Source organism: Tiliqua scincoides, chromosome 5 (genome assembly GCF_035046505.1).
Source record: "Tiliqua scincoides isolate rTilSci1 chromosome 5, rTilSci1.hap2, whole genome shotgun sequence".
NCBI lineage: Eukaryota > Metazoa > Chordata > Lepidosauria > Squamata > Scincidae > Tiliqua > Tiliqua scincoides.
Window position 1 is genome coordinate 3,621,170 of NC_089825.1, and position 14,733 is coordinate 3,635,902.

Here is a 14,733-nt window from a genome sequence, read left to right on the forward strand (position 1 = left end):
CTCTACATTCACTCGAATGCTACCATTTTAGTTGACAAAACAACCTAGATCAAAAAGCAGGTTGGGAAGTCGATACACAGAGTACACCTGTTCAGGGAGTCACCATGTGGCTGGAACCCAAGACTAGTATGCAGTAATTCTGGGCTGAGACATCATGAGGGTTTGTGTCACCCACTGCAAGAGCTCAGTGCTTCCCTCCCATGAACATCCTTCTCCTGTACCACACCATACAGAATAAATTACAATATCGTACGCACAACCTAAATGCAGTGGCATCACTAGGGTTGGTGTCACCCCCATTAACTTTATTTATTTTAATACAGAACAGTAGAGATTACCCAACAAATCAGTAACCAACAAAAAAAACCAGTGGTCAACTTAATGGCACTCACGCAACTGAATAAGAGTTCTAGCATTAACACTGATACATGGAAATGAGAGCTGACCCATATTAACACCTGATTGGTTCCCTGGTGTGTCATAGCAACAGCTCCTTGGCTGTCAGAATAATCAGTCTCACTGGTCAGTTTTGAGTTAAGAAAATTCACTTTTTGTTGCAGAAAGCAGTTGTGTTTTCCTTTTCTGGTACTTTGCTCATAGCTTTTGAAAGAGTAGCAATATTTTGCCATGGTTTCTTTCATTGCATCCTGCAGTAAACTACATATTGAATGATGTAACATGATGGTATTATTTGAAAATAGCAAGATTTCACTTTTGGCCAGTAGTGGTGTTCCCAGCCCAAGTGCTTCAACCAGTGTAGTCTGCACCCACCCCAGTGACACCACTTCTTCTGGGGGCCCTCTTTTGCTTGCAAGAGTTTATTTATGCTGATATACATTCCCTCCAATGTGTAAATGTTCCCTAGGAGGGTAATGGATGCCTGTGCAACAGATCTAGGAAAGTTAGTCTCCATTTAGTTCGCTGTATGCAATCAAAACGAAAACCAGGAAAGAAAGCATTACATGGCTTTTACTAATACTTTATTCCAGTGGTTCCCAAACTGGTGGGTCACGACCCACCAAGGGAACCTGAAACAGAGTATTAAGGGAAGTGGCCCTATAGTAATGACAGCGATGGCGCTGCAGCAACCAAGGGGTTCTTTATAGACCGGGGAGGGGGGTAGTGCTGGCCTTTGGCAGGATGCAGGGAGCTTGCAGCCCACTCTGCACGCCTCCCCGCTGCTTCAAACAGCTTTTATCTCTGATCACAACCCACTTCTGGTTTTGCAATTGGAATCCAAAAGTGGGTCACGATCGGAGATAAGAACTGTTTGGAGAAGTGTATAGGCCTCAGAGGAGGCTGTGAGCCTCCCACACCCTGCCAAAGGCCAGCGGTACCCCCAAGTATGTAAAGAAACCCCTTGGTGGGGGGGAGGGCCCAGCCAGCAGCCAAACAGACGAGCCTTTCTCGAGCTCCTGAAAGGCACTCTGTTTTTCCTCGAAAACTGCGGATCCAAGGTGACCCGGGGATATTTGTCAGGAGAGACAAATTCCTCCATGTGATGGCATGATTCCTGAGGAGATAAGCCCCACCAGGGGGGCTTTCCCAGGAGATTTCACCGTCTGGCAGCAATGGTGAAGAATTCATGTTGAATCAAGCTGAAGGCCCCAGCAGGGAGAGACTTTGAAAGACTTAAGTAAGTGTTGTTCTGTCCAGCAGGTGGCAAATCGCCGCTCGCATGCGCTGGTGCTTCTCCTGAGCCTTGTACCTTGGCACCCTCCAGAAGCGGTTCCCGGGCTTGGTCTTGAACTCCAAAGAGTAGCCCCTGGTCACTATCTCCAGCACCCAGGCGCCTGTGGTGATCCTGCTCCAATACGCCACAAAGTGCTGGAGGCGTCCTCCGATCTGGGGGCCCCCCCGACTGTGGTCCAGTGTCGTGTGGAGTGGGTGGGCTTAGCGGCCCTGTGGCAAGAGGAAGAAGAATCTCCTCCCGCGGGGGGCAGGACTTAGGGAAGAATTTCGATTTGGCCCATCGGGGTTTGCGGGAGGCGGAGTCCCTGAAGGAGCCTCTAGGTCTGAATGCATGGTGTTGTGAACGAAAGGGCCGGCCTGGCCTTGTTGACTTGCCTGCCTCCTTGCGTGCCAAAGGCAACACCTTACACTTGTCCCTGCTTTCTACCAGCAGGGGGTCAAGGGCCTGGCCAAACAGTTTGGACCCTGTGAAGGGGAAAGCTACCAGATGTGCCTGGGAGCCCTGATCTACATCCCAGTGACAAAGCCAGCTGTTCCTCCTAGCCACTACATTTGCAGCCGCCGCTCTAGCGCTGAACTGCATGGCCTCCAGGGACGCGTCTGCTGAGAAGGCTGCTGCTAGTGACAACTTCTTGAGGGTGTTACGTGTGGGCCTAGACAGGGACTTGTCTGAGGCCATCAGGTCCTCCACTCAGGCCATAAGAGCTCTTTTCATAATGGAGGTGGCGGCTGGTGCCCTAATGGCTAGGGCGGAGGCCTCAAAATCCCTCTTAAGGGCGCTCTCCACCCATCGGTCGCAAGAGTCCCTGGGGCCCCCCTCCCCCTCTGAGGGCAGCACAGCTGAAGAAGGTAGTGCTGCCACGGGGGGGGGTCCATGCCTGGAACCTTCAGCTGCTCCATAACGTCAGCTGGCAGACAACAGAGTTTGTCCACAGAGCGCGGGGCATGCCTGGACCTGGTAGGTGCCCCCCATTCAGCCTCTAGGGCCTGCCTGAAGGGCCCTGGAAAGGGAACCACAGCCTTGGTGGTGGCCTTCTGGGGATGGAGGAACTTGGAGATGGGCCTGCAAGGCTCTGAAGCCTCACTTACCTCGGTTTTCCCTTTGTTACCTAAGTCCAAGATGCCTGTGGCTTTGGTCAGCAGGCGTGGGTACAGGTTCAGAGGGAAAAGCTTGCCCCCGCTTTCCTCTGGAGGCCCTTCGTCCTCACCGGTGAGCTCCCCCTCCTCCCTGGAGTCCTCAGACGGGTCGGGGGTGACTGACTCCCAGGGGTCTGAGGAGGCTGCCGTTTACACTTCCTCTTGACCCCCGTGGGCCTGGGGCCGCTTGCTTCCCCCAGGATCCGTTGCACCATGTCCTCAATTTGGGTCTGGGACAGCACAAACATCCCCCCCTGGACTGGCCCATACTGGCTTATGGTGGGGCCATGTCCTCCTGGGGTAACTGCGGTGCCAGGTGGGTCCTGGTATTCCTCCCGCCTTCCTTGGGGCTGTGGCCCCAGGCGCAGCAGGTTCCTGTCCTCCATGGGGGGGGCCCTGGCAAGCTGTAGGACTGGAAAAGGGTAGGGGGTGGGTCAGCTCAGCCTGCCTGGGTGTTCACCCTTCCCCCCGCCGTGCTTCCCCCCTGCCTAGCAGGCCTGTCCCGCGGGGTAGGGCGGGTAGCCCGCCTAGGAGGTGCTGCCTGGGGGGGCCTTCGCCGCAACCCCTTGGGAGGGAGCCTTCGCCGCAACCCCTTGGGAGGGAGCCTGCCCCGCGATGATCCCGCTATGGCGTTCCTGCTTCCCCACCGCTGCTGAGAAAGGGTGGCTGCGCTGTCTGGGGGCTTACCGGGTCTGCTGCCACTGCCACTGGAAGACTGCGGGGGCTGCGCCGGATGAGGGGGGACCCCACCGCCTGCCGCCTCCTCGTTGCCACCGCTTGGAGGGGAGAAGCGACCAATGGTTGCTTCGCCGCCCCGGTGAGCCTTCTGTAGGGCGTAGCGCCTGCAAGCGCTCCGCCGCTGGGCTGCCCAGGCCTGGGTCCCTCCCGCGGGGAAGGGAGGGAGGGCCCAAGATGGTGCCCGCCACGTGGCTCTGGTGCTCCTGCAGGCTGCCCTGCCGAGAAGGCACTACTGCTGCTGCCGCGGGTCCATCACCGGCTCCGCGCGGGGGAGGGGGGACGGAAGCTTCCCACGTCGCCTCAACCCGCTGTTCCTGCCCGCTTGCAGTGAGGGGGGAGGCAGCGCTGAGTCTGACCAGTAGGCAGGCTCTGAGTTGTTCAGAGCCTGGGAAGCAGCGGGGGAAGTTTAACCCCCCTGCTCCAGGGAAGGAAAAAATAAAGAAAAATAAAGGCAAAAATACTGATGTTGTGCCAGAGCACGACAGAGGTCCATCCTCATTCCTGGAAGGTAGGACCTGAAACTGGGGAACACCATGGGACGCCCCCAACGTGGGACGAGTATCCGTTCAGTGAGGTTCCGATCCTACCTTCCAGGAGGAGGGGCATCCCAGCAGTAGGAATGCCAGCCCTTCCTTCCCAGAGGAAGGAGAAGATATGCCACGACAGATTGTCAGATTAATATCAGAATGGATTGATACACCGATGGAGAAGATACCTAAAGAACTGGATTCAGTGAGAAGAGTGAGCACTTTTCATCTGAGAAAACTTGAATTACCAAGAAAAATTCATGTGAAATCCATCAGAACCTTTTACAGAGATAAATTACTGTAGGCTCCACAGGAAAAAAAAATGGACAGTGGATGATAATAAAGCTAGAATTCTGAGACATGTTTCATGGAGAGTGAGGAAGAAGAGAAAAAAGAATTGTCAAGGCAAGGTGTGGAAATGGGCTGGTGGACGCACCTATAATTAGATTCAAGATTTGGGGGAGACAAATAAGAAGATTTCTATATGGAACAGACGCCATTTGATAGACTATTGTTAGAAACAAAAGAAAAATATACTTAAAAATGTGTGTGTTTATATTGGATTTTGAGATGCAAGAAGACATAGGAGAACAATGTATGATAAAATGGGCACAAAATATAGGCCATACTATCATAATAGATCAATGGGAACAGATTTGGAAGCATAATATAAAACATATTAGAGCTTGGCTGAAAATGAAGTTTTAGAATTATATGATAGGGTATTTAGATGATTGTATTACATATATACTATGATATGATATAATAGATGAATGATGAATGAAAAATGATATTAAGAGGTGAATTTAGAAGAGGAAACTGATTAAGATATGTAATGATTTATTAGTTTCAGTGATATATGATAATGATATATGATTTCCTGCACCCCCCCTTTTTTTGTGTAGTGAAGTCTTAAGTTTTTTGTGCTATGTGTGATGTGTGTTTGTTTATATTTGTTTTTGGAAAATAAAAGTAAATGAAAAAGAAACCCCTTGGTTACTGCAGTGCCAGGATTGCTGTGGTACCATTGCTGCACCCCTGCCCCTTCAAAGACTTACAAGCTTCCCTGTGGGAGTTTGGGAACCACTGCTGTAGTGCGGCAGAAACACGGAAGTCATTGTATATAAACCATGTGAACGATACAAACTCTCAGAGGACACACTGCAAGATAAACGGAGGGACTTGCAAAGGAGGCATGGAAAGAAGCAGCTGTGGGGTGAGAGAAGATTAACTGGTAGCAGGGGAAAAGAAAAAACACAGTCTAAAGCCATGAAGTGTCAGAAAAAGTAAGGCTGTAGCAAACTAGCCTTGTCTACAGCCATTCAAAGTGGGGTCATGTGGTCAGAGGCTGCTGGGCTAACTGCCCTGGGGGAGTAGCCACACATCAAGGTCCTCCTGCACCACCCCAAAAGGCCACTGCTCAAGTGGGCACCATCCAATCTTTGCTGTTTTCTGATAAGGCAATTAGATCAGCACCAAAGAACTTTAGTCCTCAGGCTTCAAGACCAAGTGGAAACAAATGAAGAAGAGGGCAAAAAAACCACATCACATTGAAATCCCATTGTGCACATCTACATGGCAGCAAGGACAAGGCAGGAGCAGAGAGATAAAGTGAGGGGGAGGGAGCTGAGTTGTTCTACTGACTATGAAAGATAGTGGGAAGACTGTCAGCACTTCTGAGGGCCTTGCACCGCCAGAGTCTGGAAGTCTAACCTGAGGCTGGGAATCTCCCTCTGGTGCCACATAATTCCAAATACTGCTCCCCAAGCAAAGGACACCTGAAATCAGTGGTCAGATACAACTGTACGAATTACAAATGTCAAGTAAACTGACAGGTATCCATTTGCTTTGTGTAATTCAAGGGAGGGCAACAGATGCAAGGGAGGGCACCAGGATGCAGGTCTCTTGTTATCTGGTGTGCTCCCTGGGGCATTTGGTGGGCCGCTGTGAGATACAGGAAGCTGGACTAGATGGGCCTCTGGCCTGATCCAGCGGGGTTGTTCTTATGTTCTTAATTCCAGGTTCTGAAAGGACTGTCTTTTTTTTAAAGATAACAAAATTGTGCCAGGTGTGGAAACATGGGAATCAGACACTCTCCCATATTCTCAACTGTTTCCACTTGGAGAAAGATACAAGGCTACCTAAGGGTGTAAATTTTTGCATACAATCCTGAATTTTGCTCATGTGCAGCAAAATCTTATTCATGGGAGAGGCACAACTCAGGTTTAACCCACTGCACACTGCTAAAATAATGGTCAACTCAATTCCTATGTGCAGGATGCGCTCTACCCTAACCTGGATTCAGATTCACTGGGCAGTTTTGAATACTTTCATTGTTTAAAATAAGATCCTGCCACGGAAAAATTTAGATTTTAAAAAACACACTGTACATGTTTGCTGGGTAGCTAAATAGCTAAACTGTACAACATCAGGCACATGGTAAAATGCTAGAGGAACTGAAAAAGCAAAATCCACCCCTATCACTGTCAGTGATGTTTAAATGCAGGCTGTCACAGTTCAACAATCTCCTATTTACTTTATCTTGACTGGAGTACAATTGGGGTTGACAGCACTAAAATGGCTTCAACAAGGAGGAGCCAACCTTTACTATGGTTGGAGGGGGGAAGAAGCCGAATTCTCAGGAACCTGGAGTTTTGGGGAGGAACGTTTATAAATCACCTCTTAGAACAGGAATGATCAAAGGTCTACAAATGGAATAAGAAAGGCTGCTGTAACAGAGCATTTTCTTCAAAGCAATGGAAATCCCTGGAGAACCCCCAACATAGCCACAGCCCTTTCCTTCTCTGCCAGATGGTGAGAGGGTTTGAACGCATGCCATTGGCGAGTGAACAGCAGAAGAAGGATACTAAAAAGAAAAATGCATGCATGTGCAAACACACACTCCTGCTGACACTGGAACAGAAGGCCAAAATGCGTCATACTAGAAGGCCAGCAGGAAGATGACCTGGGAAGGAAAAGGGCAAACCCTGAAAATATTGCAGTTACCTGACAACTCCACTCCTTTCTGAATTGCCTGGCACAAAAAGAAGCACAACAAGAGGACTCATTCAGCTTTCTCTTTAACGTGTTAACTCAGAGATCCAGACTACTGCAGCTGCGTTTCTGATCTTCCCCACCCAGGGCACAGTGACTGGCTGAGCTTACTGGGGAGGTGGCCCTGAGCCTTTGGCCAGGACCCTGCCGTGCTCCAAGAGATGAGAAACATGAGCCACATCCCTTGTAACAGACAAGCAGGAGACTGCTCAAGGCCTTAAAACTGAGAGGCAAACTTATTGAGAGGACACACACTCCACGCTGCCCTTTCACTGCTTCAAATGGAACAGAAGACCCCCCTTGTCCTTCGGCCCAGGCCAACAAGCTCAGAGCAGGGCTAAAGGACCTCCAACACCACTCTTCTGCAGATCTATTGACTCACAAGGGAAAGCAAGCGCAATTAATCAAGGGATGCGTCTTTGTCCAGCTTCTTTCGGCCACCTGGCAAAGCCCCATTTCTGTTCACAAGGGGAGACAGGGGATATCAACCCTCAAGTAAAGAAACAAACCTAGAGTTTGTTTAGAAGCCATGCAGCTTATAGTTCTGCCCAAGAGCACAAGACGTGTCCAGGGTGATGAACAGGATCCAGGGCAGAAAACAGAAAAAGAACAGGTTGCCTTCCTGTCCTTTGAGTGGTCATCTACTCACCTGTGCAAGTGGGCTTTGCACCTGCACAGAGAATCTCCTGAAAGTTTCTGTAGCTCTGCACACCTGTTTAGGCCAGATGCCATAATTCTTGGGCACGGCCAGAGGCTCCTGCTCAAGTCTTTCTAACTGACCTCCCAGCACATACCACAGAGACCATCCCCACCTCCTCCAAAAGACCTCCCCTACAGGGCCTCTGCAAGGCTGCCACCTGAGCCTCAACCTCTACTTTCACAAAGTATTAATAACGCTTTGATGACCAAGTGAAAAGTAATGCAATACTTGGCGGCTCTGAGCTTCAGGACTTCTTTCAATGACCATCATTTGGTAAGTCAGCTTGTTACTCTCATGTCAGCGCAACTGTGCAGACACCACAAAGAAGAACAGAATACTTGCTTGTAACGGAGGTTCTTCATGCAGTCACTTGCAAATCCACATGGCCTTCCTTCCCTTCTGCCAGCACTCTCATTTCTCCTGTCTTACAGAGCTCAGAAGCAGCAGTGTTGGAGGACATTGGTCTCCCAATAGGAACCACTATCACCCCACCTGCCACCAAACCTGCCCTCCAATGAGGTCTCTCTCTGCCCGAGGGAAAGAAGGGAAGGAGGCTGGATTGGAGCAAGCAGCCCAAAGGTCTAAATTTGTTGTCTTTGAGGTGCCTTCCCGGGAAGTGCAGAGCTCACAGAGGGATGGTCCTGCTGGAAGGTTCCCTGGAACACAACTCTCTGCAGACTCCCTTTCCCTACCCTACAGGATGGGGGGGGGGAGGGAGAGAGAAAGTTGGCTGTGGATAAGGAAGGCTCAGCAGGAGCTGAGCAAAGACTCTACTTCATGTTCATGAGGTAAGGCCGGTCTTGGGACTGAAGGAGAGCTCCTTCCCTTGGAAGCTGCATGGGACCCTGCCTGGTTGCCAAGACTAGGAAGAGATTCCCAGCAGACCATGGAAGCCACAGGAGAAGTTCAAAGTACACACTGCCCTAAGGTGCTGGTAGGACTGCTTGAAGAAGCCACTGCATACACACACATACAAGCATATGTTTAAAGTAGTCTGTATTTCACACAGAAGAGGTCTGTACTTAAGATCTAACAGTACTAAGTTATCACCAAGCTATTGGAGTGACTCTGGATAGGGAAATAGGAGGTTGGAGATCCACCAGGAATTGCTTACTAGCACTTGAATCGGAACATTGATCATATGCTAAAATACACAGAACCTCAAATGCCACTACATCTGCTGCATGTAAAAAGACAATTTCATTTTCCAGGGCTCTGAGCTTTCAGGCTATAAACTATGCATTGAAATAAGCTGCACCCTTCCAGACTTACCGCCTCTTTCTCTCTATCCATGATTGTTTCCAGCTCCTCAAAATGACGGAGTTTGATCTCCAGCTTCTTCATTTGTGTTTCCACCAAGAGGGCAACCAATGACTTGATCTTCCTCTCCTCAACCGCTGCTAGATGCTGAGGAGAAACACACACATTTTACCTACATATAGACCAGAAAATTAAACTTCACAGCAGCCATTTTCAACCACTGTGCCATGGCACACTTGCGTGCCAAGGGAGTTTGGGGGAGGGTCATTTATTAGTAGGGCCACTGGGGGGATGTGAGCCCCCCACCAGCAGCATGGTGTACCATGTCAATTATTAAAACACTGACGGTGTGCCTTGATAAGTTTAGTACCTTGTCAGTGTACAGTGAGACAAAAAGGTTGAAAACCACTGCTTCACAGTATGAAAGATTAAATATTTATTTTCATAACCTTCAGGTTTCTGGAGTCTTACTGAATGAATTTAATTTTGCCTTGGAGTCTTTTAAAAACCTGAATGCCCCCCAGTTGTCGCCATGCAAGGAATGCTGGGGCACTACTTCATCGGCCCAGTGTTTGGTGCGGCAGGGTGGGACAAAGCATAGTGAGTCCCGCCACTGCCAGAGACAAGCAGCATAGGCTCCGTCCCCTCTTGTCAACATGGGGCATTTCAGCTGAGCTGCACCTAGCAGGGATTCTGCCAGAGGCAACCAGCATGAGCGGGCAGGGATGGGGGGAGAGAAGAGCCCTTGTAGATGGGGGGGGGCAAAATAGGGTGGGAGGGGTGTAATGGAGTGGCATGTTCAAAATTATCTACAGTATGAAGTGGCATGATAAAGATTATCTACATAAAAAGTGGCACGTGGCATGCTGTGTGGTGGCCACCCCTGTATTATTGCATTCACAATATGATGGGGGAATAGAAGTATTTATATACCACTATTCAAGAAAAATGCTCACAAAGTAGTTTACAGAAAAAATCAAATAACTAAATGGCTCTAAAACAAAACTGTAAAGTGGGGGTCCACTTGTAGTTCTGAGCACCATGATTGAAGGAAGACATGAATAAGCTGCAGATGGTTCAAAAGAGCAATTATGCTGAGTGAGAAGTATGGAGACCAGGTGCCATAAGGACCAGTTCAAAGAGCTTAAATGTTTAGCTTGGATAATGGGAGATGAGAGCTGTCTTCAAGAGCCTGAACGGCCATCACAAGAAGGGGACAGCTTATTTTCAATTATTCTTGAGGGCAGGACTAGAACCAATGAGTTGAAACTGCAGGGGGGTAGATTAAAATTAGGCATGAGTAGATTTAGATTAAGCATGAGGAAGAATTTCCTAACTGTAAGAGCTGACTGGTACTGGAACAACTTGCCTCATGCAGATGCGGGGCCACCCTCTTTTGAGGTTTTCAAGCAGAGGCTGGATGGGCATCTGTTAGAAAGGCTGTAGTTGCTACACTGAGCAGGGGGGTTGAACTCGATGGCCTCCAAGGCTCCTTTAAGCCCTATTATTCTACAGTACTGTGAATGTAATGAGGATTTATCTTCCAGCCTTATCAGTCCTACAAAAGACATTGCTCTAGTCACTTTTTAAATTTGAGGGACTGATCCTTAAGCTCTTCATTAGTCACTCTTCTTGCAAGGAAGGACTGCTTGATTCCATTCTTAAGCATTAACCACCACAGCAAACAGCCAATCATGCCCTGAAAAAGAGGCCAATCAACTTTATGGAAGGGCTCTCTTGCTGCCTCTTTTTTTTTTTTTAAGTGAACTTACAATAGCAGCTTCAGACTCTTCAGAAGGAAACAAATTCTTCAATGGTAACATTCATACAGCTGAAGCCAAGGAACACAAACCCTGCATTTTAAGGCACGGGAAATAGAAAGGAGTCCCAATGCTTTTTAACAAGGGGATCGTTTTGAAAGGGTTCCCTGAGCAGCACCGGAAATCAGATGCAGGGAAATCTGCGCGACAAACCTTGGCTTTGGTAGCCGCCGAGGCAAGAGCAGCAGCTGCGGCCGTCGCAACGTTCCCTTCAGATATTTCGTGCTCCACTCTCTTCTTCCCCGTGTCGCTTTCCTTGTCTTTGCACACATCAAGGTTCTCCTTGTTCTCCTCTGTTTCCTTCTCATCTAAACAAAATGCTTCCAATCAGCCCTGTGTGTTTCCTGGTTACCATCCCCTCATCCTGATGATTTGTGTTGCACCTGACGTCTAACGCAGTGGTCTTCAATCTTTCTCATGCCACAACCACAATAAATAAATACATCAAGTACGAGACTGCGGACCCACCACCGATTGTGCCCTTCCTGGGACTCAATCTAAGCGGCTTTGATGAGGTAGTGCCATTATTGGATTGGGTTGCATAGGTGCTGAAAGGTTGCCATGAGCCCCCAAAAGAGACTTTGCAACCCCATTAGGGCCACGACCCACAGGTTGAAGAACACTGCTCTCGTGTAAAGAGTGTAAGCACTAGCAGAAAAATGTCCATGACATTTACTGTTGGAGCATCTTGCAGGCCCTCCTCAGAACTGCTGAGGAAATGGACCAAAATGAACCTGTGACTTGTTCAACCATAAAACTACGCTCTGTGCTCACTGCACTGGGATAACAAAGCTCTCTTTTCATTGAGAAAATAAGCCACAGGGCAAAGTAAGAGAATAGCTGCATCCAAAGAAGTTGTACCATCACTTATAATGGTGAACTAATCATCGGGACATTCTCCTAAACCTACCACCACAGCTTAATTATTCTATTTTCAGCCAGGGCTACATTAACATATCCTCATTTCCCTATGCAAATGGATACCTTCACTTCAAATTTTAGATTTAAAAAACCTAAGATTGAAATACAATGGACTTGATTGTTCTAAATAAAGCACCGAAAATATATAAAATAATTTAAATTGCCAAGTTTGCATCACAATAAATTTCTAGAGTGCTGCAAGACACTTAAGAAAGAGTTGATGAGGTGGGTGCCTGTGTGGAAGAGCATGTGCATGTAAGGTGCCCCCCTATTATTTCAGCTTACCAAGGACTCAGCAACAGGAAACAACACACCCCATTCACACTAGCCTGGGCTGCTTGTCAGCAATCTTTACCCAGAGTACACAACCAAGATGAAAAGGGCTTCCTAGCTGAAGCACAAGAAGATTTCAAGCCAAAATTTAGTGTCAAAGTTAAGTTGAAAGATGAAACTTGAATACAGGTGAAGTCTCATTATTCTTGAGGGTTCCCAGAACTCAGGACTATAGCACTATAGCGAATCAATTTAAAAAACAAAGGTCTGTTGCTTGGGTGATTTAAAAACAGCCTTGCTGACCTTTGCTATGTTAAGATAGAGTCATTAAGAGGACAATCCAACAATCAGTCCCTCTCCAGGCCATAAGAAAGGATTATGTCTCTTTCACTGTTCAGGGGGAAGGGAAGGGTGTTGCTTGGAGAGAGAATGATTGATGGATTGTCAGCTGGCTGCCCTCTCTCTAACTAATATAAAGGACTGTTTTCCTTTAATTTAAAGGGCTCTTCTCATCATGTTGAGATAAAAATCTCTACAACAGTAAGAAAAGCATTTTAAAGGGATGTCTTTTTGCCCTTCTCCAAGGATCAGCACATTCCTTCTCAGTGGCCATTCTTGTTGAGTCAAATCTGTGTATAAAAAAATCTGTGTATAACAAGGTTAGACCTATATTTGCTGTTACACTTGGAAGCAGCCTAAAACCACCACAAGGAAAATACAATGGTTAGAGTCAAAGTTACTGACTCTTCCTAGAACAGGGAAAGGTTTTTAATGGCAGTGCACAGCTGATAGGGTGAAGCAGCAACCTGGTTTTGGATCCTGAGGGACTTCCCCATCATGCTCCTTTTCAGTGTTTCGCTCCTCTTCTCCTTCCCGCATTCTGTTTCTATCTCCTATTTCACTTTCTCCTTTGTTTTCAACCTAGTACATGTAAAAGGAAAACACAAAACAAAATAGAAACAAAAATTAGCTTGGTTCTCTGTATCTGCCAGGCATCAGATGGACTCAGGGACAAAGAAGAGGATGCAGATTCTGGTGCAAGCAGATAAATGTTCCAGGGAAGCGAGAGGCAGGTAAACACACAGTCAGGCCAGACAGAAGCTGAGGTCCAGTGCAGCATACAGAGTTTTCAGAGATGGGGAGCAGAGGAAGGTACACAGTCAGAGTCAAGCAAATGGGCCTGGCTCCCCAAGGTGACAGAACAGGATGGGAGAGACAGTGAAGCAGCCTGTGCAGCTATTTCAAGGAGGCAAGTTGCTCTGACTGAAGAAGCAATTATGAAGGGCCAGCCAAGACCCTCTTGGCTCCCCAGATCACCTGGTCTAGCTGAGCTGATGAACTGCAAAACCCTCTCTGGCCATCATCTGGACAGCACTGCAGTGCAGCAAAGATCAAGGCAACAACTCCTCTGGGTGGAGGGCTCTCCAGGTAGTGCTGGGAGTAGGGTGTCTGGGTCTTGCTGCTGAAGACCCCTGGTCAAATGCTGTTCCCCCTGCCTTACAGTGTCACCCTAAAGTGCTGTACCAATTTCAAAGACAACGACATGTTAAGGTTCCTTCCATATTTTTTGAAGATTCATTTTGACAACCATATTTCAAGTCCAATAGTCAAAAGCAGCAGCAAACAACTGCAGAATTATGGCACAGCAGCACATGAAAATACACTTTGGTTTTAACCAAGGACATCCATGTATTAGAAATGACCAACTACCGGAGAGAGAGAAAGTAATTTATTTAACAGAAAAGAAGGGCAGTGGCCTTTCCATGTCTTCTCAACAGTGAGAGGAGGAAATCCTTTACTGGACTGTATCTCCCATTTGTATGACTGACTCAGACTCAGTCGTCCCAGCAGCAAACTAAAGAAGCTTGGTAATCAGATATAAGTTATGCCAACTGCCTGGGAGGTGGCATAACTATTCAAGAACCAACAGAGATTAACTATAGTAGGTCCAATAGTCTTTCGCCTGATGTTTTGCCCCCATCTGTGGAGGGCACTTTCAAAGCTACCATGATCCAGAGATCACCACCGTTCCACTCTCCCTCCCTGGAAGACAGCAGAGTTTTAAGTCCTACTGATTAGGACTTAGGCATGTGTTTTCATTAAGACACTAAGGTTGTCTATGCTTAGGCACTGACTGAAACACATACTTAGGCACTGACTGAACCTTTGAAAAAGCACAGATGGGGCGAAACATCAGGAAAAAGACACTTTTACTGGACCATGGTCTTCAAGTCTGGACAGACTTTAAGTGCAGTATTGGACATTCTGGCCATGCAAGTTTCAGTATGTATGTAAAATAGCAGGTGTTTATCAGTCATGCTAACGGCAAAACTATGGTGACAATAGGCTTGCCCTTGGAGGACAGAAATGAATTACCACAGGTGAAATAGGTCTAGCACTTCCCTGAAGACAAGAGGCAAGTTCAGTGCTTTCCCTTCCATGATGAAGGATGGATTGAGTAAACTCCCTCCACTGCTGAAAAGAAATGTATCATAGCATGTCCAAATTTTGTTTTCCAGCAGTGGAGGAGGGGATCCTTGGTTGGGATGTCCAGAAGTGGTTCCATGTTTGCAGGGTGGGAGCTGCTATCTTGCAGCAACAACTTGTTAAA

At 47.8% G+C, this 14,733-nt stretch overlaps 1 protein-coding gene across 1 annotated transcript in view; it reads right to left on the reverse strand.

The window, feature by feature from the left end:
• The window catches only part of SMARCC1 (SWI/SNF related, matrix associated, actin dependent regulator of chromatin subfamily c member 1), a 129,155-nt gene that overhangs the window by 17,379 nt on the left and 97,043 nt on the right, over positions 1-14,733 (reverse strand). Inside the window, exons 23-25 of the mRNA XM_066627421.1 lie at positions 12,929-13,043; positions 11,082-11,236; positions 9,121-9,255 (exon numbers count right to left, since the gene is read on the reverse strand). Of these exons, the coding sequence (XP_066483518.1) occupies positions 9,121-9,255; positions 11,082-11,236; positions 12,929-13,043 (405 nt within the window). The remainder of the gene's footprint in view (positions 1-9,120; positions 9,256-11,081; positions 11,237-12,928; positions 13,044-14,733) is intronic.